General features: G+C 43.1%; 1 protein-coding gene across 8 annotated transcripts in view; it reads right to left on the bottom strand.

Annotated features, from left to right (window-relative positions):
* The window catches only part of nup210 (nucleoporin 210), a 49232-nt gene extending 35674 nt beyond the window's left edge, over positions 1 to 13558 (bottom strand). For all 8 annotated transcript variants that reach the window (XM_064300320.1, XM_064300321.1, XM_064300322.1 and 5 more), the window contains exons 1-7: positions 12815 to 13558; positions 10555 to 10691; positions 9977 to 10108; positions 5186 to 5282; positions 4254 to 4404; positions 3805 to 3937; positions 1837 to 1995 (exon numbers count right to left, since the gene is read on the bottom strand). In XM_064300320.1, coding sequence (XP_064156390.1) covers positions 1837 to 1995; positions 3805 to 3937; positions 4254 to 4404; positions 5186 to 5282; positions 9977 to 10108; positions 10555 to 10691; positions 12815 to 12987 — 982 coding nt within the window. In that variant the 5' untranslated portion in view covers positions 12988 to 13558. The remainder of the gene's footprint in view (positions 1 to 1836; positions 1996 to 3804; positions 3938 to 4253; positions 4405 to 5185; positions 5283 to 9976; positions 10109 to 10554; positions 10692 to 12814) is intronic.
* Positions 13559 to 25080: the final 11522 nt, after the last annotated feature.

The raw sequence follows: 25080 nt of genomic DNA, 5'->3' as shown, positions 1-25080 counted from the left end.
CGTCCTACCCCCACACGTCCCACCCCCTCAGCATCCTACCCCCACATCCCACCCCCACGCACCTACCCCACATCCCACCCCCACAGCGTCCTACCCCACACGTCCCACCCCTCAGCATCCTACCCCTCACGTCCCACCCCTCAGCATCCTACCCCCACACGTCCCCCCCCTCAGCGTCCTACCCCACACGTCCCACCCCCTCAGCCTCCCATACCCCCACACGTCCCACCCCACAGCATCCTACCCACATCCACCCCACAGCGTCCTACCCATCACCCCAGTCCTCCACGTCCTACCCCACTCAGCGTCCTACCCCACACGTCCCACCCACAGTCCTACCCCAGCGTCCTACCCGCTCAGTCTACAACGTCCCACCCTCAGCATCCTAGTCCACCCTCAGCGTCCTAACGTCCACCCTCACGTCACCCTAGCGTCCTCCCAGCGCCTACCAGTACTAGCTCCTCCCACAGTCACAGGTCCTTGATGACCTATAGTACCTCAGTTGATGAGAGCGCTGTGTGTAATGTCATCAGCATCTCAGATGGAGTCTGATGGTACACGTCTCCCATCAGTTATGGCAGCGTCATCTGTAATGTTCAGACTGATGCCCCCGCCTCGTTAGTCTAAGCGTCTTCAGTTGATCACCCGATGTTGTAATGTTCAGTTGATGGGTGTGTGTAATGTTCAGTGATGGGAGTGTGTGTAATGTTCAGCTGATGGGTCTGTGGTAATGTTCAGTTGATGGGAGTGTGTGTAATGTTCAGCTGATGGGAGTGTGTGTAATGTTCAGCTGATGGGAGTGTGTGTAATGTTCATCTGATGGGTGTGTGTGTAATGTTCAGTTGATGGGAGTGTGTGTAATGTTCAGTTGATGGGTCTTGATGGTAATGTTCAGCTGATGGGCGTGTGTGTAATGTTCAGCTGATGGGAGTGTGTGTAATGTTCAGTTGATGGGAGTGTGTGTAATGTTCAGTTGATGGGAGTGTGTGTAATGTTCAGTTGATGGGCGTGTGTGTAATGTTCAGTTGATGGGAGTGTGTGTAATGTTCAGTTGATGGGAGTGTGTGTAATGTTCAGTTGATGGGAATGTGTGTAATGTTCAGTTGATGGGCGTGTGTAATGTTCAGTGATGGGTGTGTGTAATGTTCAGTTGATGGGTCGTGTGTAATGTTCAGTTGATGGGCGTGTGTGTAATGTTCAGTTGATGGGCTGTGTGTAATGTTCAGCTGATGGGTCGTGTGGTAATGTTCATCTGATGGGCTGTGTGTAATGTTCAGTTGATGGGCGTGTGTGTAATGTTCAGTTGATGGGAGTGTGTGTAATGTTCAGTTGATGGGCGTGTGTGTAATGTTCATCTGATGGGAGTGTGTGTAATGTTCAGTTGATGGGCGTGTGTGTAATGTTCAGTTGATGGGAATGTGTGTAATGTTCAGTTGATGGGAGTGTGTGTAATGTTCAGCTGATGGGAGTGTGTGTAATGTTCAGCTGATGGGTCTGATGTTGTCGTGATGGATGTGTGTAATGTTCAGTTGATGGGCGTGTGTGTAATGTTCAGTTGATGGGAGTGTGTGTAATGTTCAGCTGATGGGTCTTGATGGTAATGTTCAGTTGATGGGTCTTGATGGTAATGTTCAGTTGATGGGAATGTGTGTAATGTTCAGTTGATGGGAGTGTGTGTAATGTTCAGCTGATGGGAGTGTGTGTAATGTTCAGCTGATGGGTCTTGATGGTAATGTTCATCTGATGGGCGTGTGTGTAATGTTCAGTTGATGGGCGTGTGTGTAATGTTCAGTTGATGGGAGTGTGTGTAATGTTCAGTTGCAGTTGGAAGGATATTGTGGTGGTCCAGCACCACGTTGGTGTGACCGTGCTGAAGGGCATGGACCGTGGAGGTGGCTGGGTCCAGCTGGGCCACGCCCAGAGTGGGGTCTGCTTCGGGATGGATCACACTGTTCTGGAGCTGCAACTCGTACTGTTCACAGGGCATGGAGAGTTCTGGAAGGGTCCGACACATTCAGAGATCACTGCCAGGGACACAATCAGCCACAGTCCTCTAATGCACCCTAACCCCCTGGCACTTTGGAGCACAGTTACAGGAAACACAGCCGAAATAAAGCTGTGCTTAGCTGTGTTTACAGGGACCAGGGGAAAGATACACATTTACTAAAGACGCGTACCCATCCATGACAAAGAACTATAGTACACACAATGCTCAGTACTACTGACTTAGAAATGAACGCATGCAACAAAAGGTTATTAAATATGTACAGGCCTGCACTGCATGATACTTGCTTTTATGCAGTTTCATTGACAGAGGTACAAATATTTGATGCTATGAAACCAACTCGCTTTACTGCGTTAATCCTCATTCAGTTCAGGGCACTTCTAAACCACTTACATTGACTAAAGAGCACAGGCTAACACTGGTTAACTGATCTGTCTGCAGCCATATGGTTCTGCTCCTGTTCCCTTATCCCCACAGCACTGGGGCTGTGCATGATTCTGCTCCTGTTCCCTTATCCCCACTGTGCTGGGCTGTGCATGATTCTGGTCCTGTTCCCTTATCCCCACAGTGCTGGGCTGTGCATGATTCTGCTCCTGTTCCCTTATCCCCACAGCACTGGGGCTGTGCATGATTCTGTTCCTGTTCCCTTATCCCCACAGCACTGGGGCTGTGCATGATTCTGCTCCTGTTCCCTTATCCCCACAGCACTGGGGCTGTGCATGATTCTGCTCCTGTTCCCTTACCCCACAGCACTGGGGCTGTGCATGATTCTGCTCTGTTCCTTATCCCCACAGCACTGGGGCTGTGCTGATTCTGTTCCTGTTCCTTATCCCACAGCACTGGGGCTGTGCATGATTCTGCCTGTTCCCTTATCCCCACAGCACTGGGGCTGTGCATGATTACTCTCATGTTCCCTTATCCCACAGCACTGGGGCTGTGCATGATTCTGCTCCTGTTCCCTTTATCCCCACAGCACTGGGGCTGTGCATGATCTGCTCCTGTTCCCTTATCCCCACAGTGCTGGGCTGTGCATGATTCTGCTCCTGTCCTTATCCCCACAGCACTGGGGCTGTGCATGATTCTGCTCTGTTCCCTTATCCCCACTGTGGGCTGTGCATGATTTGGTCCTGTTCCCTTATCCCACAGCACTGGGGCTGGCATGATTCTGCTCCTGTTCCCTTATCCCCACAGTGCTGGGCTGTGCATGATTCTGCTCCTGTTCCCTTATCCCCACAGCACTGGGGCTGTGCATGATTCTGCTCCTGTTCCCTTATCCCCACAGTGCTGGGCTGTGCATGATTCTGCTCCTGTTCCCTTATCCCCACAGTGCTGGGCTGTGCATGATTCTGCTCCTGTTCCCTTATCCCCACAGCACTGGGGCTGTGCATGATTCTGCTCCTGGGAAGCCGGTGAGGGTATGAGTCCTGATCGTTGCATTAGCGACTCCTACTGGTTGGTCGGGGCGCCTGTTCAGCAGGGAGGGGATTTGGGGGAGATAGCGAGAACCTTCGCGGACGTTGCGCTCTCCCAGTGAAACTCCTCGCTGTCAGGTGAAAAGAAGCGGCTGGCGACTTCACATGTATCGGAGGAGGCATGCGGTAGTCTACACCCTCCCCAGACCAACAGAGGATAGCACATCGACCAGGACTGTGATACACACAGGGAATTGGTATAACAACTAAATTGGGGAGAAAATAGGAGAAAATGGCCACAAAAAAAAAAAACATTTTTTAATGAAATTAAATGAATGGAGATCAGACAGGCGTCTCTATGGAGAACGGGAGTGAAGTGCAGCTCACCGGTCATCTTGCCCTGCCGGATCTTGTGGACGGAGTACCGGATGGAGGTACCCACCAGCAGGTACACGTCTGAGGCAGGGTTCAGGAGAATGTTCTCCAGGATCAGCAGCCTGACCTCCGCAGGAGGCACGTCCTGCAGATAAACAGTTACTGACCGCATCCACAATCACTGACCACACCCACTGACCACAAACATAGTCACTGACCATACCCAAAATGACTGACACTATGAGTCAGACTCAATGACAGAAACCATAATCACACGCACTGACTAATCCCATATACCACCAGAACAGAAGCACAGAATAACATCGCATTAGATTTGAACAATGTTTGTGCCTGCATCAACCATACCAATGCTAGGAGCTTATCACATTACAGGAATGCAAAAAGGCCATAAATGCCTGACAGTCACATTGTAAAAGAAATAAATATGAATATTGTACAACCTTGTAGATCACTTCCTGGATTCTGGCTTTGAGTTTGGCATTTCCTGTTTTGATCCCAGACACCAGAATAATGTCTCCTTGCTTTCCAACTCTCTCCATGACAGAGATGTAGCCTGGTGGAGTGTATGTTGACTCTGAGAATTTGAGGACTCTGAAAAGGACAGATGTCACTCAGAGGATGCACAAGCTTTTGGAAACGAACCAGCGCAAAATGCAGGCTTTTACAATAACTGACTTTAGACCAATTTCATCTGTGCTTTAAACTGATTATTAAGAGTCATCTATTAATAATTCAAAACCTGACAAAGAAAAACCTGACAAAGAGTTTAATATGCATTTTTATAAACAAATTTGATAAATACAAAAGTAAATTGACTTGGGTAGGTAGTTCATTAAAAACAGATATTTTCACTGATACCTTTATAAAGCTTTAAAGGCTTGAGACACAAATACCTATGAATAGAAAAACGTGATGAACTGATGTGTTGATTGCCACATTAGCACTAACAGCGCTAAGCGCTAATGTGGCAAACAAGCTTCATTAGCACTGGGCTCCTAACTGCTGTTTCTGCTCGCTACAGATTTCACCCTCACATAATCAAACTCCCCCGGACATGTCCAAATGTCCAGCTCTTACCTGGGCGTTAGTTTTATTTTCATATTCATTCAGAACTGAAAAGCATAGCCTACAATTTAAATTTCGCTTGTTAATCCACATCAATAAAACAGGTTTTCTTCTTTCACACACTTATTTGATTTCATACATTATTGTGCAAAAGTCTCAGGCACACAAAAACATTCAGTGAAGTGAAGATGCTTTGTGGAAAGATGCTATTATAGCAGCACACAAGTTTCACAGCAACAGGAGAACAAATCCTGATGATGGACAGCCGTCTGTCAAACAGGAGTCCATAGACTCCCAGTACCCTCACCGCAGTGCATTGTGGGAGTCTGAGAACCGGGCTGTCTCTGCATCTTTCACAATCGTCCAATCGAAAGCCAGCCCTGCCAGAGTACTGAAGGTGTTTCCTGTACAAAGCAAAACAAAGACAGACTCAGACACACGCGCGAGACACAGTCAGCGCAACAGAAACAGTATCTACACACCGGTCTCCCTGTGCAGAGCATACACACACTCTAAAACACACAGGCTATACACACACACTCTAAAACACACAGGCTACACACTATAAAACACACAGGCTACACACACACTCTAAAACACACACTCTAAAACACACAGGCTACACACACACTCTAAAACACACAGGCTACACACTCTAAAACACACAGGCTACACACACACTCTAAAACACACAGGCTACACACTCTAAAACACACAGGCTACACACACTAAAACACACAGGCTACACACACACTCTAAAACACACAGGCTACACACTCTAAAAAACACACTCTAAAACACACAGGCTACACACACACTCTAAAAAACACACAGGCTACACACTCTAAAACACACAGGCTACACACTCTAAAACACACAGGCTACACACACACTCTAAAACACACAGGCCACACTCACACAGTCTACACACACACAGGCTACACACACACTCTAAAACACAGAGGCTACACACACAGGCCACATACACACAGTCTACACACACACACAGGCTATACGTGCACAGTCTACACACACACAGGCTACATGCACACAGTCTACACACACACAGGCTACACACACTCTAAAACACACAGGCTACACACACACACACATTCTAAAACACAGAGGCTACACACACACTCTAAAACACACTGGCTACACACACACAGGCCACACTCACACAGTCTACACACACATTCTAAAACACAGAGGCTACACACACTAAAACACACAAGCTACACACACAGGCCACACACACACACAGGCTACACGCACACAGGCTACATGCACACAGGCTACACACACACAGGCTACTTGCACACAGTCTACACGCACACAGTTTACACACACACACAGGCTATACATAAACACATCTGCAAATGGCAGTTTGCCTACACATGCAGAAAGCTTTCAGTTGGATCATTGTAAGGATCAATACTCTATTTAACAACAAACCCTTAACAGCCATTTCACCATGAGGAAGAGGAGCAGAGATCATGGCAACAAAAGTAGAGCTGCTCTACCATTTTAGAAGAATAACAGGAGACCAAGAGCAGAAAATGATCTCATAGTTTTATTGGCCATATCAGTCGTTAGTATGTATTTGACAGGAGCCAAGGAAAGTCTGTCTGTAGAATAAAAGCTTCATTACAGCAGTGCAGGAGCTGCACACATCAGAACCCCTTCTGTTTGTCACGTTATTCATTATTAATGCTAATGCTTAACGTAGCTGTGTCACGTTACTCATTATTACTGCCACTGTTCAATGTATCAGTGATTAATATTTAATGTTTCCCTGGAGCTCCACCTCAGCCTTACTGGTTTTGTGAGTTTCAAACTGAAACCAACTCAACATCATTTAAGCAATATAACCAGTTCCACAACATAAAAGCTCACTGAACTCCCGCCACCTACATCTAATGCTACAAAAAAACTGAACTGAAAAAAATATTCAAGTTTCACTGATAATAGGTTTGATTTGATCATTTTAGTTTGTTTTTATTGGTTGTGGGATTCATATAGATTTTCGAATATATTGTGAGCAACTACTTACAAAATAAAAAATTAATGAATTAATAAAAGGAACGACAAGCCAAGTTGGGCCGAATGACCTGTTCAGTCATAATTTCTCTTATATTTTACTGCCCCACATCTAGAGGTTTCTAGAGCTAAATCTGTAACAAACACCATCCATATTTACTCTCCAAAGTTATCTTGCTGTTGATGTCCTATTGTATCTACCTTCTACAAAATCTCTTTTGGCCTGTAAATGCCATTACAGTCATTAGGATAATTAAAGCTGCAAGCGGCGTTGGGACGGATCCAAGCATTGGCACTATTGCGCCCGCTATGGAGCGATTTTAAAATGGTTTTGTCCTCATGATCATATACCTTAATATATGATCATATATCTACTGAATATCATGATGATTGTATAAAATATTGATGACTCATGGCCAATTTTGTGCTAAGAGACGCGCTTAGAATACTTTATATTCATAATTTTGGAAGAAATAAAGTGCCACAAATGCAATTGTCTAGGCATAAAATCTAAAATGAATTTTCTCTTTTTTAGTTCGCAATGAAATACTGGGAGATTGCATATATACAGCAGGTTAAAATATACATGTCCTGGATCAAAAACTTCTTGACCACAAGTTCATAAAATCTAAGGGTGGATGTGTAGAACTACTAAAGATCTATGAAGCAAAAACTAAGCAGTGTACCCAGCGTATAGCAAGCCGTTTTAGCTTTAATTCATTTCTAGATGATATCAGAAATTCAATTGTAACTCGTTATAATTCAAGCATATTCCCCATTAATGGGACCTTTCATTTTTGATATCAATAATTAAATTTTAACTAGTTAAAATAGGTATTCTTGATATCAAGAATTGTATTTTAACTAGTTAAAATTGGACATTCTAATCAAAACTAGTTTAAATTCTATTATTGATATCAAGAATTCCAATTTTAAATAGTTAAAATTGAATTCATGATATCAAATGGTAAATGGACTGCATTTATATAGCGCTTTTATCCAAAGCGCTTTACAACTGATGGCTCTCATTCACCAGAGCAGCTAGGGGTTAGGTGTCTTGCTCAGGGACACTTCGACACGCCCAGGGCGGGGTTCGAACCGGCAACCCTCCGACTGCCAGACAACCGCTCTTACCTCCTGAGCTATGTTGCCCCATATCAGAAATAGGTATTTTAACTCGTTGAAATTATTTTGATGATTGATTTTCTGATATCAGAAATTGGCATTTTAACTGGGTCAAGTTCCAACTCCCATTGAAATGAATGAGAAAAACGTTTTCAATCTGACTAGTTAAAACAGAATTTCCGATATCAAGAACTGGCATTTTAACTAGTTAAAATTTAATTTCTGATATCAATAATATGCATTTTAACTAGTTGAAATCTAACTTCTGATATCAGAAATACACATAACTAGTTACAATTGAATTTCTGATAAAGAATTTGCATTCTAACTAGTTAGAAATTGAATTTGCGATATCCTCTAGAAATTAATTAAAGCTAAAACGGCTTGCCATACCAGCGTCTCCAAATCTATCCAAAATGTCTAAATTATGCATTGCTGTAAATCACAACAAGTTCATGTATTTCACTACAAATCAACTGTTTTTACTCAAGAAATGTACTGTTGCATCATTTTCAAATGGTAATTACAAGCTTTCTGTCAGTACAGTGGTGTAAAATAGCTAGGGGTCCAGAAACATACCCAAAATCTCTCCAAAAAGGAATATAATGATTTTTGTCCATTGTACAGCATATAAATGAGCCCCATATGAAGGTTTAAGATGAAACATTGATATCAGATTTTAAAATAATGCAAAAATATTGTCACATACTCCTGTATGTATTTCTCTACTCTGTACTCTCGTATGTTTTCTTGTATGGGGATGGGATGATATGAAAACAATTTTCAACCATCCACCACGTTTTGGCAACCTTCCAACACTCTCATCATCACTGTTGCATGCATCACAACTATTCATATAACAAGTACATATGTAATATCCACTTTATAACACTACCTATGTAAATACTCCAATATTAATGCTCCACCATGTACCCTAAAAACACCATGTTGCTGCCACCATGTTACCCTAACCCCACACACCATGCTGCTGCCACCATGTTACCCTAACCCCACACACTGTGCTGTTTCCACCATGTTACCCTAACCCCACACACTGTGCTGTTGCCACCATGTTACCCTAACCCCACACCATGCTGCTGCCACCATGTTACCCTAACCCCAAACACCATGCTGCTGCCACCATGTTACTCTAACCCCACACCATGCTGCTGCCACCATGTTACTCTAACCCCACACCATGCTGCTGCCACCATGTTACCCTAACCCCACACACATGTGCTGTCCACCATGTTACCCTAACCCCACACACCATGCTGTGCCACCATGTTACCTAACCCACACTGGCTGCCATCATGTTACCCTAACCCCACACACCATGCTGCTGCCACCATGTTACCCTAACCCACACCATGCTGTTGCCACCATGTTACCCTAACCCCACACACCATGCTGCTGCCACCATGTTACCCTAACCCCACACCATGCTGCTGCCACCATGTTACTCTAACCCCACACCATGCTGCTGCCACCATGTTACCCTAACCCCACACACTGTGCTGTTGCCACCATGTTACCCTAACCCCACACACCATGCTGCTGCCACCATGTTACCCTAACCCCACACACCATGCTGCTGCCACCATGTTACCCTAACCCCACACCATGCTGTTGCCACCATGTTACCCTAACCCCACACACCATGCTGCTGCCACCATGTTACCCTAACCCCACACACCATGCTGCTGCCACCATGTTACCCTAACCCCACACACCATGCTGCTGCCACCATGTTACCCTAACCCCACACACTGTGCTGTTGCCATCATGCTCGAATAACTCTTCATTATTTCATTTGAATTTGCAATGCTGCCCTATATGGCGAGCTGAACAGCACCTCAGGAAGACAGAATTCAGCTTGTTTCACAGGTAAACTTCACTAAGAAGCTGGTTCTGTTTGACAGGTAAGACTGACCTTCAGAGTCCAGCGCCTGGATCTTCAGCTCAAGGGGAGAGTCCTCCAGGTGCAGCTCTCGCGTGGTGGAGACCACCTGGATCTCACTGATGATGTCAACAATCGCATCACACCTCAAAACCTGTCCCGTTACTGCACACCATACAGCGTCCAATATGGGGAGGAGGGAGGGAGAAAGAGAGGGAGAGAGGGAGGGACAGAGAGAGAAAGAGAGAGAGAGAGAGAGGGAGGGAGGGAGGGAGGGACAGAGAGAGAGAGAGAGGATGAGGCCTGATGTGTGAGGGAAACTAACCACATATTGCCTGTCATCTGTATTTTTCCTCAACTTTAAACATAATAATAATAATAACAAACACAAAATGTGTTTCACTTTGGCGTTTAGCATCTTGGATGCCAAATGATTAGCATACTTAACTACTCAGAATTACTGATACATACTGGCTATTTCATTTATATTTTATACATTAACAAAGGTGTTAAACAGAGCAGAAACAGCCGCAGGTGCAGCTGCTCCGGCTCTATACTAACTAAACCCAGTAAAAGAAGCTGAATTTGAACTTGAAATGAAGAGCGCTTACAGACGTCCTCCGCCAGGATGATGCTCGTGAGTCGGACTGGCTGGGAGGAGCGTGCCTGCAGCACGGCCTTCTGGGAACACAGCCGATCGTCCACATCTACTGCCTCAACGCTGGCCACTTCAGGCCTGGTGGAGGACCTGGGGAGAAGACACAGCCAATATAACCTAATCCTAACCATGCTCTAATACACAGCTAACGCACATAACACACAGCTAACACACAGCTAATGCACAGAGTACACAGCTAATACACAATGCACAGCTAACGCACAACACACAACTAACACAAAACGCACAGCTAACACACAGCTATCACACAACACACAGCTAACACGCAGAGTACACAGCTAGCACACAGCTAACAAAAAATACACAGCTAACACACAGAATACACAGCTAACACACAGCTAACACACAGAATACACAGCTAATACACAGCTAACAAAAAATACACAGCTAACACACAGCTAACACACAAAATACACAGCTAACACACAGCTAACAAAAAATACACAGCTAACACACAGAATAGACAGCTAACACACAGCTAACAAAAATACACAGCTAACACACAGCTAACACACAGAATACACAGCTACCACAAAACGCACAGTTAACAGTGAGTGCACTGCTAATACACAGCTAATCCACAAAATACACAGCTAACACACAGCTAACCCACAGAACGCACAGCTAACAGTGAGTGCACAGCTAATACACAGCTATCACACAACGCACAGCTAACACACAGCTAACAAGTGCACAGCTAACACACAACGCACAGCTAACACACAGCTAATACAGAGTGCACAACTAAGGAACAGCTATCACACAATGCACAGCTCACACAGAATACACGTCTAAAACACAGCTAACGCACAGAACGCACAGCTAATGCACAGGTTACACAGAATACACAGCTAACACAACTAACACACAGCTAACACACAGAGTGCACAGCTAGCACACAGCTAACACACAAAATACACAGCTAACACACAGCTAACATACAGCTAACACATAGAATGCACCAGTAAATACACACAGGGAACTTAACACAGTAAACAAACACAGGAAATGCACTTAGCACAGTAAAGCATACATGGAATGCAGTTAACACAGTAAATACATACAGGGAATGCACTTCACACAGAAAACACACACAGGAAATGCACTTAGCACAGTAAACGTACACAGGGGATCCACTTAACACAGAAAACACACACACAGGAAGTGAAAAGCAAAGAGCTGCCAAACTGTCCAGCCAAAAGCGCACAGATTAAATTCCTAAATTCAGTTTCGTTGAAAATCGCTGGCGGCGATCCTCCCACAGCTCCTGTGACCCAATACACATATGCGCGTCCTTATTTAACCTCAAGCCCCCTCCAGCTAAAACAACAGATGTGCGAAGACCACGGAGGGAAAAAACAAGCTGTTTAACGGAATACTCGCATTAAAGGCACATAGGCAATTTTACCCTGCTGTATGGAGTAAACAAGCACAAATTATACGGAGTAAAACGGATTTACACTCACAATCTCACAACTGCACGGACACGGTATCGCAAACAACAGCATTGCGCTCACTACTTAACACGCTGCATGTTGGTTAATGATATTTTAAGAGATACACTGCAAAAAAGGTGTTCCGTTTGTACCGGATAAGGGAACATTACAGGACCCATTCACACGAATATCATGCAGGCCTGCTCAAAACAGCATTCGGTTACGATAAAAACCAAACGTCTTGCATTATCACCAACAATTCTTCAAGGTTGTTTGTGAAGTTCACTTGATTTCAGGTAAAGAAAGGGTCTTAAGAACTGAACACACTCAATTCGCTGAATTTCTCCGTTAGAATGCTAATATATCGAAGAACCGTGCCCGTTGGGTCTAAATGAGGCTTCCTAAACCGGTAAGGCCGGGGGGTGTGTGTAGCTAGTTAGATTACCCGAGGGCGTAGGACACAAGGGAGGGGACCGTCTAGACGCATGGAGCGTGATTTTACAAGTTACCTTGTGTACCAGAAATACACCGCTATACATTGTCAAATAGCAGATGCGGTGCAGCTGTTGTTATAAAACTTAGTTATGTCGCCAGTAAGCGTTTCATTCACTCTATCCACAATTACGTTAGCTAAGTTAATAATATAATGACAGGAAATGAAAGTTATGACTGATACACCTGTCCTACCCGCTCTAATGTTAAAACTCGCGCTGTGCTCCGCACTAGTGATCAAGGCCATTCCATCCCCTTACTTACCACCTGTAGCAGCCGTCGGTTGCTTCCAACGTGAAGTTAATCCTGGTGCCCCTGGCCAAGGGCAGTAAGACTTTGGGGATGCTGAGTTTGGAGGCGCTTGAGGTATATACTGTACAGCGTATCATCGACAAAACAACAACTACGAACACTGGATAATGAGCGTTTATCGCCATTTCCCTGAGCGAACACAAAGTCTAAAATTAGATAAATGAAAAGCTTGCGTGTATTTACGAGTAATTGTTAATCCCTGGCCGTAGGCTATTCTTTTCACAATTATAGTATGCTAGGTGGAGTTAGTTAATTAAATTTGACAAGAAAACATTCGCTAAATCACTAGATGCTTGCACCTTCTCTTGTGCCCCCGTTTTTGCTGAATATTATTACGTAGAAAGTTATGAATACCGTTTCCAGAATAATCAAATAGCCGCCGGCGTTAGCTAGCTACCCAGCCGGCTGTGTAGAAAGTTTCCGCGCATCGGCAGCATGGAACCCGGCACCGCGCTTGTCATGCCGTTCCTGTTATTAAGCACTTGACGTTAGCTGCCACTGATTTATGAGTAAATTCACACGAACCTTAAAACGCTAGCTGTCGACGAAACAAAAACACACCAAACTGTATTCTAGGTATCAGAATACGTTTTAAAAAATCTCATTATGATTTTAAACTCAGGATTTACGGAGAACCCGCCATTCACAATTATTGAAGCATGCAAGGAACGCTGGGAGATAAGCGACGTCACAACAGACGCACAGCTACCAGGGCTCCGGAAATGGTTTGCCCCCAATGGCCAATCGCGGATGAATTTAATCTACAGCAATATAAAATGATTAAATCCGTAATTCAAAACAGCTCAAAATGTTTCGAATTCAGATGCAACGAAATGAAGTCCACGATGACGTTTCGGTTAAATAAAACTTCAGTGACCATGTCCATAAGCATCTCCTCAGAGCACGCGCTGTGTGACTTTAGGTCGGGTCAGGATGGTGCCAGATCCCTGTGAGATCGTACTGGCACCAGACCCTGTACCCTGTATTTTTCTATGGAATTAATAATGTGCAATGTAGGGGTTTACTGCCCTATAGTGTTCTGTAATTGACAGACTGCCGGTTCATAGCCGTTGACAGAGACCTCTGGATAAATAATTCTGAATAACGTTAAGATCCGTTTACAAAGTTATACCATAATGTACAGCAGTTATACAGAACCAGATATCTTGGAATAAGGTTGTCGCATTCACTTTAATGGTCGCATTAATGTTCCCTTTATACGCAGCCTGCGGGTGTTGATTTTTTAGATTGTCTTACAATATTTCATCGTTTGCTTGTGAAGCAGAAAAAAATAAGTTGATACTGCCACCCGCTGGTAAAAATATGCACGTTCAGTTGACTTCCATTTAGAATATATTACAAATGCTATTTTCAGCAGTTATTGTGCCAAAATCTTCTCATGCTATAGACTCATTGTTAAAATCAGAATTAAGCTGAGTTCCTACTGATAACAATTATGTGATCAATAGAGCATCAAAGATCTGTGGAATTTAAATACACATTTAAAAGCTGGGATTTTAGAAGAATCTGGGAACTGTGCACATGACAGCCTCCAGGTCTCCCCTGCTGGTGAAGGGCTGTATTTGTTAGGAAGGCTGGGGTTGGCCACAGCGTGACGCCAGAGTCTAGCTCAGAGCTGCTCCTCTCCAGGTCCTGCAGGACACAGTGTCTGCCAGTATGTGCTGCAGCCATGCACCTTACCACCTGATCTGACAAAACCAAGCAGATAAATTAACTTGTGAAACCATGTGATGCAATGCATGGTTGGAGCATAGACCTGCAGACCTGTGGGGCCTGAACCTGGACCTGTGTGTGAGTCCAACTGCGCACCCCTGTGTGTGAGTCTCACCTCACACCTCCTCGTGTGAGTCTCACCTCACACCTCTGCGTGAGTCTAACTGCACACCCCTGCGTGTAAGTCTAACCTCACACCCCTATGTGTGGGTCTTACCGCACACCCCTGTGTGTGAGTCTAATTGCACACCTGTGTGTGTGAGTCTCTGTGTGGGTCTCACCGCACACCTATGTGTGTGGGTCTAACCGCAGACCTGTGTGTGTGAGTCTCTGTGTGTGAGTCTCACCTCACACCCTGTGTGGGTCTAACTGCACACCTCTGTATGTGAGTCTCACCGCACACCTCTGTATGTGAGTCTCACCGCACACCCGTGTGTGTGGGTCTAACTGCACACCTCTGTATGTGAGTCTCACCGCACACCCGTGTGTGTGAGTTCAGACTCAGTCAGCAGTGGATAATGAAAAACATCCAAAGCAAGTGTGAAGATTCACCTGAGAAAGAACTGATGGTTTTCTTATCTTTTATTCCACAGGATGAGTGCATGCCTTTCTGACCCATTTTCTTCTTTTATTTCACCAGAAGTAGAAAGATAACCTCAAAGGGGTTTCTTAATAACACACCTCAGCAGTTTCTCATCTTTCTGTCTGAAGTGCATTTCTGCAAATTTGCTGCTAATTAACAGGTTAAAAGTATGATTGTGAGTGTTGTCATTTAAATGATTTACAATGTTGTTCTAAAGCCTTTTGTGCACTTAAACAATGCATCCAGAGTCTGTGCTGCAATGTGTATTTAAAAATCTGATTGTAAATCTTTGCCCTTTGTCACTTAATCCATTACAAAGTCCCTTTAGAGAGATACAAAGCTCCACGATCAAATCCATATTTCAACAGGATCAAAGAAAACAAAGTTTAATAAACAGAGTGTAAAACCTTTAATTTTCCCATGTGTCTATTTTTGTGTCCAATCTAATCCAGCTGCTTTGTACTGTTATTTCAGGAAGTGAGAGCAATGATTCAATACAATGAATAATAAAGGCAATGTTTCTGACACATTGCAATATATACTAAATATGAACGTTTATGTGCATAATAAGAAGACATTTCAATAGAGACAGGCCACATGCAAACTACTTACGTTCGGTAGTGTTCTTCAGACTGTTCTCATTTCTGCTGAAACAGTTCAAGTTCAGTATACAGGTTGGATGTACATTATTTTGACTCCAGGCATACACAGTACATGGTACTTTTGATTGACTGACATAATTAAAATACATTGAAATCACGATCCTAAAGGTTCCAGCACAAACATATCCTCTTACAGATACATTAATCCTAAAGGTTCCAGCACAGGCATATCCTCTTACAGATACATGGATCCTAAAGATTCCAGCACAGATATATTCTCTTATAGATACATAGATCCTAAAGATTCCAGCACAGATATATTCTCTTATAGATACATGGATCCTAAAGGTTCCAGCACAGACATATCCTCTTACAGATACATGGATCCTAAAGATTCCAGCACAGATATATTATCTTATAGATACATGGATCCTAAAGATTCCAGCGCAGATATATTCTCTTATAGATACATGGATCCTAAAGAATCCAGCACAGACATATCCTCTTACAGATACATTAATCCTAAAGGTTCCAGCACAGGCATATCCTCTTACAGATACATGGATCCTAAAGATTCCAGCACAGATATATTCTCTTATAGATACATAGATCCTAAAGATTCCAGCACAGATATATTCTCTTATAGATACATGGATCCTAAAGATTCCAGCACAGATATATTCTCTTACAGATACATGGATCTTAAAGATTCCAGCACAGGCATATTCTCTTACAGATACATGGATCCTAAAGATTCCAGGACAGATATATTCTCTTATAGATACAGGGATCCTAAAGACACAATTTGGGGAAGTCAGCAGTGTTTGATATTAAGAAGAGACCAATATTCTGCCTCATAGCACAGGAGATGGCTCCCCTGTGGATTCTTTATTGGTTAACTGACCTAGAAGAGTACAAACTGAGAGTGGCTTAAGAGGCCAGGCTGCTTCAATATAAGTATATTCCCATTAAAAACAATTCTAGACTCAAGGTCAAGGTCAAGGTCAAGGTGAACTTTAATATCCCACAAGCGGAAATTCATGTGGTCTTACATGTCCCATTTAAAACACAGAGGTACACTGTACATATACTAAAAAACACGCACATGCACGCACACACACACACACACACACACACACACACATATCCGCACACGTCAACAGAATATCCTGTGAAATGGTAGCAGTATAAAATATACATCATATACAATCTAAATATACAGTATACACAATCAAAATACCCAAACCTTGTAATATAGGTGCACATCTATCTATCATTTAGTAATCTAATTGCTGCAGGCACAAATTATTTGCTGTACCTTATTGTTCTAATTTTCTGCTGCAGGATTCTGCCATTTGATTTGCTACTCCTTCGGAATTTCAGGTGGAGAGGATGAGTCGGATCATTAAGGATCTGATCAGCCTTTTTTAAAATAAGGTAATTGTACAGCTGTGGTGCAGACACCTGATCAACCCCAATGATCCCACTTGCTGTCTTGATCATGCGCTGCAGTTTGGCATGATCTTGAACACACATGTTTTCAAAGGTGCAGATCAGGCCGTAGTACAGAACACTCTGCAAAACAGATTTGTAGAACATATGGAGGATACGACGGTCTACTCTAAAGTGATTCAATTTCCTAAGAAAGAACAGCCTCTGTTGTAGTTTCTTAGACTTCATTCATGCGCATTCATTGAATCTTAAGTGATCCTCAATCTGACATGTGTGAAGCTGGTATGAGACTGAAGCTGGTGTAATGTGTGAAGCTGGTATGAGACTGAAGCTGGTGCAATGTGTGAAACTGGTATGAGACTGAAGCTGGTGTAATGTGTGAAGCTGGTATGAGACTGAAGCTGGTGTAATGTGTGAAGCGGGTGTAATGATTGAAGCTGGTGTGATGTGTGAAGCTGGTTAAATGAGTGAAGCTGGTATGAGACTTCAGCTGGTGTAATGTGTGAAGCTGGTGTGAGACTGAAGCTGATGTAATGAGTGAAGCTGGTATGAGACTGAAGCTGGTGTAATGTGTGAAGCTGGTATGAGCCTGCAGCTGGTGCAATGAGTGAAGCTGGTGTATTGTGTGAAGCTGGTGTAATGTGTGAAGCTGGTGTATTGACTGAAGCTGGTGTAATGTGTGAAGCTAGTGTATTGAGTGAAGCTAGTGTAATGAGTGAAGCTGGTATGAGATTGTAAAGTTGGTGTAATGTGTGAAGCTGGTGGGATGAGTGAAGCTGGTATGAGATTGTGAAGCTTGTGTAATGAGTAAAGCTGGTATGAGATTGTGAAGCTGGTGTAATGTGTGAAGCTGGTGTATTGAGTGAAGCTGGTTTAATGTCTGAAGCTGGTGTATTATGTGAAGCTGGTGTAATGTGTGAAGCTGGTATGAGATTGTGAAGCTGGTGTATTGAGTGAAGCTGGTATGAGATTGTGAAGCTGGTGTATTGAGTGAAGCTGGTATGAGATTGTGATGCTGGTGTGAGACTGCAGCTGGTGGGATGAGTGAAGCTGGTATGAGATTGTGAAGCTTGTGTAATGAGTGAAGCTGGTATGAGATTGTGAAGCTGGTGTAATGTGTGAAGCTAGTGTATTGAGTGAAGCTGGTTTAATGTCTGAAGCTGGTATATTATGTGAAGCTGGTGTAATGTGTGAAGCTGGTATGAGATTGTGAAGCTGGTGTATTGAGTGAAGCTGGTATGAGATTGTGAAGCTGGTGTATTGAGTGAAGCTGGTATGAGATTGTGATGCTGGTGTGAGACTGCAGCTGGTGTAATGAGTGAAGCTGGTATGAGACTGCAGCTGATGTAATGAGTGAAGCTGGTGAAATGAGTGAAGCTAGTTTAATGAGTGAAGCTGGTATGAGATTGTGATGCTGGTGTGAGACTGAAGCTGGTGTAATGTGTGAAGCTGGTATGAGACTGCGGCTGGTGTAATGAGTGAAGCTGGTATGAGATTGTGATGCTGGTGTGAGACTGAAGCTGGTGTAATGTGTGAAGCTGGTATGAGACTGCGGCTGGTGTAATGAGTGAAGCTGGTACAAGACTGCAGCTGATGTAATGAGTGAAGCTGGTTTAATGAGTGAAGCTGGTATGAGATTGTGAAGCTGGTATGAAACTGCAGCTGATGTAATGAGTGAAGCTGGTTTAATGAGTGAAGCTGGTATAAGATTGTGATGCTGGTGTGAGACTGGAGCTGGTCTAATGTGTGAAGCTGGAGTGAGACTGCAGCTGATGTAATGAGTGAAGCTGGTTAAATGAGTGAAGCTGGTATGAGATTGTGAAGCTGGTATGAGACTGCAGCTGATGTAATGAGTGAAGCTGGTGGGATGAGTGAAGCTGGTTAAATGAGTGAAGCTGGTTTAATGATTGAAGCTGGTTAAATGAGTGAAGCTGGTATGAGATTGTGAAGCTGGTATGAGATTGTGAAGCTGGTATGAGACTGCAGCTGGTGTAATGAGTGAAGCTGGTGGGATGAGTGAAGCTGGTATGAGATTGTGATGCTGGTGTGAGACTGAATCTGGTGTAATGTGTGAAGCTGGTGTGAGACTGAAGCTGGTGTAATGTGTGAAGCTGGTAAGAGACTGCAGCTGGTCTAATGTGTGAAGCTGGTTTAATGAGTGAAGCTGGTATGAGATTGTGAAGCTGGTATGAGACTGCAGCTGGTGTGAGACTGAAGCTGGTGTAATGTGTGAAGCTGGAGTGAGACTGAAGCTGGTGTAATGTATGAAGCTGGTATGAAACTGCAGCTGGTGTAATGAGTGAAGCTGGTGGGATGAGTGAAGCTGGTTTAATGAGTGAAGCTGGTATGAGATTGTGATGCTGGTGTGAGACTGAAGCTGGTGTAATGAGTGAAGCTGGTGGGATGAGTGAAGCTGGTTTAATGAGTGAAGCTGGTATGAGATTGTGATGCTGGTGTGAGACTGAAGCTGGTGTAATGTGTGAAGCTGGAGCGAGACTGAAGCTGGTGTAATGAGTGAGGCTGGAGTGAGACTGCAGCTGATGTAATGTGTGAGACTGTAGGCGGTGCATGGTGCTACAGGCAGCTCCTGTCAGGTTGTCTGCATTCCGTACTGGCCGCAGTCTCCAGCTCTGCTCATCTGCTCGCCCGCAGGGGCAGCAGTAATAACCCTCCCTGTGTTCTCTTTCCAAAACCCTCTTCTTATCTGGAACACGTAGGTGCGCTTCTTGTGTTTACCCCCACAGCAATTTCCGTTTAAGCAACATCTTCTGATAAACTGGCACATCTGCCAAGTTTAAGAGTGAACACCCAGTGCAAATTTATGTTCTAAATAAAAGAGAAGCTTCAATTTGATATATTCTGTGAATTACATGATGATTTGTGCATCATTCATGTACATTAGATGATGTAGAATTGATTGAGAACCTTAGCTGATTATTATAACTTCTAGATGAATACTATTTTCCTGTTGACACTTGTGAGGTTCTTTTTCATAAAGGTGTGTTTATTTGTGAAATGTTAGCATATGGCGTACGTCTTCAATAGTACCAGTACTTTCAGGTGAATTGTGTGAGTCTGTTTGATCGATGATCACATCACTGGTTATGTTTACATTAAAGTGACTTCACTTGGACACACTACTGTACATATATTTAGAAAATCCACTCTGACTTTATCTGGGAAAACACAATACAGGAAGGAAAAACATGGAGCACATTTGTTTCTCTTGAGCGTGGTGTGCAGCATTAACAAACTTACTGTCCATAGTGGACTTTAGCACCTCAGATAGAGACACGTTATCAGACTGTCGGTCCTGTAGGAGCTCAGGTCCCAGCAGGACTATGGCAGAAGCACAGAAAGGAAGTGCATCTCAAGGAAAAGCACACAAACAGAGCTCTGATCTGAGTAAAGCACACACACAGAGCTCTGATCTGAGTAAAGCACACACAGAGCTCCGATCTGAGTAAAGCACACACACACACAGAACTCTGATCTGAGTAAAGCACACACAGAGAGCTCTGATCTGAGTAAAGCACACACACACACACACACACACACAGCTCTGATCTGAGTAAAGCACACACACAGAGCTCTAATCTGAGTAAAGCACACACACAGAGCTCTGATCTGAGTAAAGCACACACACAGAGCTCTGATCTGAGTAAAGCACACACACACACACACAGAACTCTGATCTGAGTAAAGCACACACACACACACACAGAGCTCTGATCTGAGTAAAGCACACACACACAGAGCTCTGATCTGAGTAAAGCACACACACACAGAGCTCTGATCTGAGTAAAGCAACAAGGTCAGAAGGGATGCATATTAAAGCAGACATGATAAAACAATGCTGCACGAGGAGGCAGGAGAGGACATTATACCATTAAATCTCAGAAAAACTGGTTTTGCGGTGGTGATTACTGAGTACTTATCATTTTGGGTTATTCTGTTGAAGTTGCCACTACATTGCCATAAGTGTTTCTGTTCCTTTTTATTGACTGTCTTTACATGCTTCATACAGCTACACATGGTCTTGGGCATGACAGGATTATTGGTGCCTGTGAGATGCACTGTCGAGTCTATTCACAGTTCTCAATAAACATTCCCATTTTAAAAGCGATTAACAGAGGGGATTATGTAGGGTATATTATGCTTAGTTGTCGGTACAACAGAGAGCATAGGAATAAATGAATTCATAGCCAGTTTTTTGCTGATGCCAGATGTCATGCTTTTCCATACAGAAATCTCTTATGTACAGCACAGCTCACTAGAGGATCTGTAGTTGAAACAGACTGTTGGAGCGTTCAAGACCAGGCTTGACATGGAGCTAGATACTCCGTAGACAGTAGGTAAGATTACAAGCCCAGATGTGCCCTTGTTGCCATCAACACTTGTATGTTCTTACGGTTGGAAAATACCTTTATATGAACAAATATTTGAATTCTTTTGATTTGTGCAGTAAGAGTGCCTCTGCCAGGACAGCGGGTTTCAGCAGTGAGATTTATGAGTGCGCTGCCTCTCCAGACAGCAGGATTGCTGCACTCGTGGTCCTGCAGGCGACGGCAGCCTGGCTGAGCTTCGGCAGGAATGCGGCCCGCAGCCTGGAGGCCCGAGCTAGCTCCGCTTCCAGAACATTCTGAGGGGGATAGCAGATGCACAGAGAAGCTAGTGCTGACTGCATTCTGGAAACATAAACATTCCTGAAATACATACTGTGGATTTCTAGATGTGTCATTAACTACTTTCATTGATTAAAGATTTCAGGACAAACAACAGAAGCTGAAGTCCTCACAATCTGTGTTTAAGGTTTAATTTTTTTTAAAATATTAAAATATGATAATAATTATTATTTTCACTGTTTTTAAACATTGGCACCATTATTATTATTATTATTATCGACACCAATTAATTGAACCCAAAATCATGAATCGGAAAATACATAGACAAGACAGTAACAATCATAAATGCTACATGTTCAATAAAAATAAACTCCTCTCAAGTACAGAAAAATAAATCTGGCCTAAAAGATGAACAGATGAAAACTGGAAGATGCTCCTGAATTTTCTTTAAAAATCTAGTTTGAATCCTCCAGCAAAAAAAAACTTTAATTCAAACCTGACCTCCCTTTTAAAGCCTGCACATATCCTTGATCCCCCTTCATTTTGCTCTGAAGCTTAGATAGCGACGCCGCCAGTGAAATGGACGGGTAGCAGCTTGTCTGTGCTCATGAGTGTAGTCCTTAAGGGCAGTGTTTGCCCAGCTCGTCTGCGGTACCTGCTCATGAGTGTAGCCCTTCAGGACGATGTTTGGCCAGCTGGGCTGCAGGACTGCAGAAGCTGATGACTCAGGTTGTGGAGGGTGGCACATTGCTGTCTGCTGCATGACTCCTTGCTGCATGGCTGTCTGCTGCATGGAAATGAAGGAGCAAAGCACAGAGGAATAAGTTAATATAAATTACAGCCTTAATTAAATTGTATTACATTAGGACGTATTATAAATAATGAGGTCATACATTATTGTTATATTGCCTTGTACTGAACGCATTACCATGTAATTATACACATAAATATATAATGTCTATTCCAGTAAATATATTATTACTTTCAGATAGGTGTTACTTAAAGAAAAAAGCGATTTCAGGATACTGTGGCATTTTTGTTGAGGGGAGTTCAGTAATCTCCCCCTGAGGACAGCAGCCATAGAGCAATGATCTGCTGAGATTAAAGTATTCATGTAGAAACACATTATGATTACGGACCCACTGCCAAAATAATTACTGCAGGAATCCACCTTCTACAAATTAGGGAGAGCCCCAGAGCTACTGAGGGGGGGGGGGGAGAAAAAGAGGGGAGAAGAAGAAAGGACAGAGAGAGAGGGATATGTGGAGAAGGGCAGAGACAGGGGGAAAGAGATATGGAAGGGGTATTTATGTGTTGTGACTGGTTGAATGGGTGAATGTAATTAAACTGATCTGAAATATAGACAGATGGAAAAGGGGGCGGAGACAGAATGATTGTTGTCATGACTTGAGCTGAGAGGCAAAGCGAGGGAGGGAGGCTGGGAAAGAGAGAAAGAATGAGAAAAGGAGGAGTTTGGGAAAATTTAAGATAGCAGGAAATTGATGAACAGCTAAAGCTTACCTGGGTCAGCACATGTAGAGACAAACACCAAGATATAAAATGTTTGCATAGATTAGACCAGCATCTCTCCAGGAGAAATTAAAAATCAGACTACTTGTGAACATATTTCTCACATATTTAAAGGTTTGTTTCTGTATATGGATCTTCAGATATTGATAATGATAAATGGACAGCTGGATACAACCTGGCCGATAGTAATGGTGTGATTGCATCTTTTTAATGAATAAATAAAGATACATGTTCTACAAAACATACCGTAAAACAACAAATTAAATTAATTGCTTATTCTGACAATAAGCATGTGCTTTGTGGTTTTAGATGCACTCAAGGACATAAACATTTTTCAGGTTCTTTGATTTATTTTGTGTTTATGTTAAAATCTTCAGTTGATGACACTTCCCTCTGCTGAGAGGCAGGAATAACAGCATCTGTCTGTTTGGATTTTTACATTTAACCCCTGAACACAACAGACATGGAAAGTCCAGGGGAAAGTAAAACGTTCTGCCCTGTGTTTCTAACACCCCTGAACTCAGCCAGCTAATTTCATGAATTAGATCTACCGCCTGGCTGAATAATTGTGCTAATTAGCAAACCCAGGTGATTGGAAAAAATACTGGGAGGACTTTCTGAACCTGGATTTTCCACCTCCGGAAAACAGTTAGGGATCTATGAACATACAAGTAGTGTTTCAGTGAACAATTTCCCCATAAAATTACTTTTATTTTAAAAGCTGCAAAGAGAAATCTTTTACTACATATATTTACATTGCTGTAAATTCACAATTCCAGGTTTTGTTTTGTCAGCATAACCTGACATGACAAATGCATCCTATACATATACTAAATACAGAGGCTGATTTATTGATATAAAAAAGTTTTTTTTAATAAGAAATCCTATAAAAAAGTAAATTAATCTTTTTTAAAACATATTGAATGTAATTGTTGATATTATATCTGTGTTTTACACGTTTATTTAAAACATCCCGTCCCTTCATTTCACAGGTCTTGTCGCATTCGCCTTAACAGTAACACTGAAGATTTTTACTGTGCCCATGTCTAGCTCTAGTGCTGCTTTCTTACCATGTAAAATGAACTCTGGTACGTACCTTTGGGAAAACGTGTCCACAAAATGACTGAATGTAAGTTTTTATACCTGATAGGTGCATGTTCTTGCATGAAGGACAATTATCTGGCTAATTTGGGGAAGGGTTGCATCCTTGTTCTTATTGGGAGTAATCATAAATGTATGATTTTTTTTTCACAGTCCATTCTAAGGTGTATGTGATATGATGTGTCTTGCTTTCCAGCAATGTACTATGGAGCAGTTTCTTAATAAGCCTGTTACACTAAGTAAACTGTATTTGATTTATTTTGACTCATTATATAAATAATGACTAAGTTGTCAGAAGGCCAGACAGTGAGTTTTGATTGAAAACCAGCTGGTCTGGGACAAAGATAATGGAGTTTCATTACTCAAACTGATCCTGCCAGCAGAATATTAGTTCAAGGGGAAGGGTGCAGCATACGCACAGACACACACACACATACACATACACACAACACAAGCACACATGCACACACATACACACACAAGAGCACGTTCACACGCACACAGACACACACATGCACACACACACACACACACAAGCGCACATGCACACACCTGTGACAGTGCCAATAATATAACTTGGCACCGGTCTGT

The sequence above is a fragment of the Anguilla rostrata genome, chromosome 11 (genome assembly GCF_018555375.3).
Source record: "Anguilla rostrata isolate EN2019 chromosome 11, ASM1855537v3, whole genome shotgun sequence".
Taxonomy (NCBI): domain Eukaryota; kingdom Metazoa; phylum Chordata; class Actinopteri; order Anguilliformes; family Anguillidae; genus Anguilla; species Anguilla rostrata.
This window is presented reverse-complemented; position numbering and strand designations above follow the sequence as displayed.